Genomic DNA, 4,948 nt, shown 5'->3' with positions numbered 1-4,948 from the left:
AATGCGTGATTTTGAACAGATGTAAACAATGGCAGGAGGCTTAAAAGTATAGACGTGATACCAGCTAAATGTAATTATTGTACTACATGGCAGAAAAGTACAGTACGTACTCTGCTATTCCTCACTCTGTGAAGTAACGTGAGGGAGGAAACTAGTTGACGTTAGCTAGTTAATTAGCCATGTTATCTGCCTTGGTAGCAAGTCAAATAGTATTTATTTCAGCACTGAAACAAACAGCGGGTGGGTCTCTGCCTTGATTGGGGGTGAAAGAGGGAGAAATGAAGATGACTTATGTTCGACCTGGAAGTATTTATTTAGCGGTCGGCGCTAAAACGTCATCTGTACAGAACATCATGGTGTACGGAACATGGTTAGTCTACGTTACCCGAAAAATTCCCATACGACAGACTTCGTCTTTTTCGACGGGGGAAAAAGTTCCAGGGATTCATCTCCTTCGGCCATCCTACTCACAGGTGACTCTGACCGCTCAACCGGAGGGGGAGGGGTCGTGTGACTCGCTACGCTCTTCGTTGCCGACATGTAAAAAAACTGCATACCGCAGGAACGGTATAACAGAATATTTTAGTGGTTTTGAAACCGTGACTTTCCAAACCCTGGTATACCTTGAACCCGGTTATCGTCCCATGCCTACATTGCATGTATTTTGACAGCGCTGCACAAACTCGCAGCGCTATCTGCTTGTTAACCAGGTTTCAAAGTCCAAAGTGCGAGGAACATCTGCGATGAACCAGTTTTACTCGTCAGTTGCTCAGTCACATTTTTATGAATTTTTTCAACGCATGTGACAATGCAATACGTGCAACATATTCGTAATGAGACTAATTTATAAATATGCTGTTGTCAACAAAAAGAAGCATTGAGGTCTTCCTGCGCGTTTTGCCAAGTTGAGAAAACGCAAGAACTCCATCAACATTCATAAACGTTAGTATTGTAATTTGACTGTTCTGTAAAATAAAATAAAGACAATAATAATGATAATAATAATTACAACAGCTCTATTAATACATTTATTGTAACATTCACACATTAGTGTTCAAATTGGGATCTCTAATATTTTCTAATGTTTTAAAAGAAGTGTTCTTTTTTTAAAAGAAGTTGCTCAGCAAGGCTGCTTTCATTTAAAAAATACATGCCTTATTCAAGAAGTAATTAATCAAATATTATTTTACTAACTTATTAATTTTAAGTTAAATTGTGCTGTGTTGGTATAATGTCTGCTAGAATGTTAAAAAATGTTCAGTGTTAAATATTTTTAAATTATTGTTTTGTAATTGATTTTTTTCTTTGAAAAGCTAGACAAAATAGTAAAAAGCACATTTTGGCTATTTAATTTATGCAATGGTGAAAAAAATTGGCAAAATACATGGGGAAAAAAAACTCGTAAAACCGTATTCGGCTTCGGCCCAGTGTTTCATTTTGTCTGGTTTCGGCTTCAGCCAATAATTTTCATTTCGGTGCATCCCTAAAAAAATGTAATTATTTCCCTGAAATTGTGTGCCAAAAACTTTATTCCTGGGATAGAAATTATATCCTATAAGCCCCCCAAAATGAAGACTTTTTAACCAATTTTTTGTGTGGTTTACACGCAAAGTTTTTACAATTTTTTTATTTAAAGTTTCAAATGTCAAACTGACACTTTTTTGTTACTTTCCCAGCACAAACAAATCAGTGGTATGTTATGACAGCACCTTACTGTCATTGAATTTTCCCAGTGTTTGACTATGATTTAGATACACAAAATTTGATTTATAAAAGATAAGATTTTGTTGGTTTTTGTAATGAGGACATCCTGCCTTCTCTATTTATTTCTACTAAGAAAGTCAGTACAACTACATCTTGTTTTTGCTGCCCCCTGCAGGATGGAGGCATCCTGTTTGGACCTGGCTCTGGAGGGGGAGCGTCTCTGTAAGGTGGGGGATTACAGCGCCGGCGTTGCTTTCTTTGAGGCCGCCATGCAGGTTGGCACAGAAGACCTGCAGGTTCTGAGTGCCATCTACAGTCAACTGGGCAATGCATACTTTCACTTGCATGACTACAGCAAAGCTCTGGATTTCCACCACCATGATCTTACGCTAACTAGGTATGCTTACACAACTTTACAGCAAATGTAGCTTCCCCAACTGTTCAACAATTTAGGGTCAGTAAAGGTTTTATTTATCAAGGAATCGTGGGTTTTAAAAAAAACTATCATGGTTTCCACAAAATATTAAGCAGTACAACTAGGGCTGCACGATAAATCGAAATGGAATCAAGATCGCGATTCGACAGAAGCTGCGATTGTCATGCGTATCTTTCAGTGAAGCACGGTTCTGTGATCAGCAGTAAATCTCCATCCAAAGGCCAGAGGGCGCTCTCGCGCTGAAACTCCAAATACGCCTCGCAGAAGAAACCCAGAAAATGCCTAACGCTGCAGCTGAATAAACAGAAGATTCAACTGCTTTCATTGATTCAACGTGACTAATAAACACACGACTACGGCAATATACAGTTTATCTGAGTTCTTATTATTATAATTTTCATTAAAATAAAGTATATTTATAATGCAATGCCTTTATCACTGCTTAAATACTATGAAATATGTTGCGTGCCTTATTCTGTGTAAGAAGCCACATCATCTCACAGAAGGATTGTGACATTATTATTATTATAAGGATTATTTTTTTTTTTTTTGCGTAACTTGTCAGTGAACTACGGCTATGTGTAGTAAATTCTGCTCCATCTGAAAGCACGTGATGATGATTTGCTGCTGATTACAGAACCGTCATTACTATCAAAATGCGCATGACAATCGCATTCGATTAATCATGCAGCCCTAAGTACAACTGTTTTCAATATTGATAATACGAAATGTTTCTTGAGTACCAAATCAGTACTATGTAATGTTTAATAATTTATTTTATGTAAATAATTGTTTTGCATTGATAAAGGATAGATTTTTGTTTGTATATGCTGTCAATTATAGTTCTTAGAAGGAAAATCGTACTCGGCAGGTCACACTGACAAAAAAAATCGGAATCGGCCAAGAAAATTGCAATCGTTGCATCTCTATAAAAAAATCCTACCAACCACAAATTTGAATGGTAGTGTAAATTTGAGGTGTTTCGTTGTATTACCAAAAATTAATGTTCTTTAGGATTGTATAATATTTGTATTGAATGTTAATGATATCACTGATTTGTTCTCTCAGGACCACCGGGGATCGGCTCGGTGAAGCCAAAGCCAGCGGTAACCTGGGGAACACATTAAAGGTTTTGGGACGCTTTGATGAAGCAGTGGTCTGCTGCCAGAGACATTTAGATATTGCCAGAGAACTGAGCGACAAGTTGAGTGATTAATTTAATGTACACAATAGACAGTCACATTACCATAATGGAACCTATTAAATTTAAATATATTCATTTAACATTATTCATTGACGCTTTTACACAGAGGCACTCGCAAATGAAAAATTCTACAACATTAGCGATTCATTCTGATGAGGCAATCATATTAGTCCTGCATTAGAAAGCTCTGGCATTGACTGGGAAAAATAGCTTGCAAACTGACAAACAAATCAAACAGTTAACAGTCTGTAAAATAATAGATGTAGACAGGGTCTGATGAATGCTGTAATTATATAAAACTTTTTGTAAATGTGAATTAATCATTGCTGAATATTGTAATCATACATTTGTGAATCTGATGAATAAATCAACAGGTCTTTTTTACCCTACATTCAAAATTGTGAATTGTCGAAGAGAAATAGATTTAAAAAAAAAAAAAAAGAAATTTAATAATAAAAAATCAGCACAACTCCGATAAAAAACAAAATGCAATTACCTTCTTTATTTTACCTTCTTCCTTTTATTTTATGCTGGAAGCTTCCATAAGATGCACCTGAGTATATAATTAACATCTAAGATTCACATGCTTAGTAGTACTTTTTTCTTTCAATTTATTTCATTTGCTTTTTTCCTAAAGGTGGGGCAGGCCAGAGCACTTTATAATTTTGGAAATGTGTACCATGCCAAAGGGAAGAGCATCTGCTGGAGCGGAGCAGAACCTGGAGACTTTCCTGAGGAGGTCATGACAGCACTTAGAAAAGCCGCGGAGTACTATGAGTGAGTACTATGTTCATGTGAATGAACATTTTTTGTGTGTATGGTACAGATTTTTTACATCCTCCTCCTTTTCTCCAATTGCTCAGGGCGAACTTGTGTATCGTGAAGGAGCTCGGAGACAGAGCAGCACAGGGCAGAACTTATGGAAACCTGGGCAACACATACTACCTTCTAGGAAACTTCAGGGATGCAGTGGTCTCTCATGAACAGGTGAGTGTTTGGTGTCATCATTTGATTATGGAAATTCTAATAACTGTAAGGCTGTGCAAAAGCACTCACTGCATGTGCGTGAACCATTTGTCTTCTAGCGTTTGCTTATAGCTAAAGAGTTTGGTGACCGCTCTGCAGAAAGGAGAGCCTACTGCAACCTGGGAAATGCTTGTATATTCCTTGGGGAGTTTGAGAGGGCTGCAGAACATTACAGGTGAGTGTAATATTAATTTTTTCTGGGCGAGAGAGTGAGCATTACACGTTACAGCCCTGTTAAGGTGGGGTTTGATATAAATATTGTTCCAGGGTTTCTGTGGGTCTTTAAGTAAAGAATAATGTACATCCAGCCGGTTGTTATTGCAGAATAACCCCCGACAGGGTTATCAGGACCCCGACGCGAAGCAGTCTCATCACTTATTACACAACATTTCACCACATAAATAATTATGGCGATAAAAGATTTAAGACGAAAATGTTTGTTAGTTATCTTATAATCCTTTACAACATACAAAACAATCGTAGCAAAATGGCAGCAGCTGCGTTTGTATGAAATGAGAGAGCGAGTCCGCGATACCAGGATGACATAATGAAAAAGTTGTACACTATTTTGAATCGAG

The 4,948-nt window shown here is 37.3% G+C and overlaps 1 protein-coding gene across 6 annotated transcripts in view; it reads left to right on the top strand.

Annotated features, from left to right (window-relative positions):
* Positions 1-4,948, top strand: part of LOC107660048 (G-protein-signaling modulator 2-like) — a 14,562-nt gene that overhangs the window by 5,644 nt on the left and 3,970 nt on the right. For all 6 annotated transcript variants that reach the window (XM_016449273.1, XM_016449253.1, XM_016449228.1 and 3 more), the window contains 5 exons: positions 1,880-2,101; positions 3,209-3,344; positions 3,982-4,121; positions 4,208-4,331; positions 4,430-4,545. In XM_016449273.1, the coding sequence (XP_016304759.1) occupies positions 1,881-2,101; positions 3,209-3,344; positions 3,982-4,121; positions 4,208-4,331; positions 4,430-4,545 (737 nt within the window). In that variant the 5' untranslated portion in view covers position 1,880. The remainder of the gene's footprint in view (positions 1-1,879; positions 2,102-3,208; positions 3,345-3,981; positions 4,122-4,207; positions 4,332-4,429; positions 4,546-4,948) is intronic.

The sequence above is a fragment of the Sinocyclocheilus anshuiensis genome, unplaced genomic scaffold (genome assembly GCF_001515605.1).
Source record: "Sinocyclocheilus anshuiensis isolate Anshui unplaced genomic scaffold, SAMN03320099.WGS_v1.1 scaffold850, whole genome shotgun sequence".
NCBI lineage: Eukaryota > Metazoa > Chordata > Actinopteri > Cypriniformes > Cyprinidae > Sinocyclocheilus > Sinocyclocheilus anshuiensis.
This window is presented reverse-complemented; position numbering and strand designations above follow the sequence as displayed.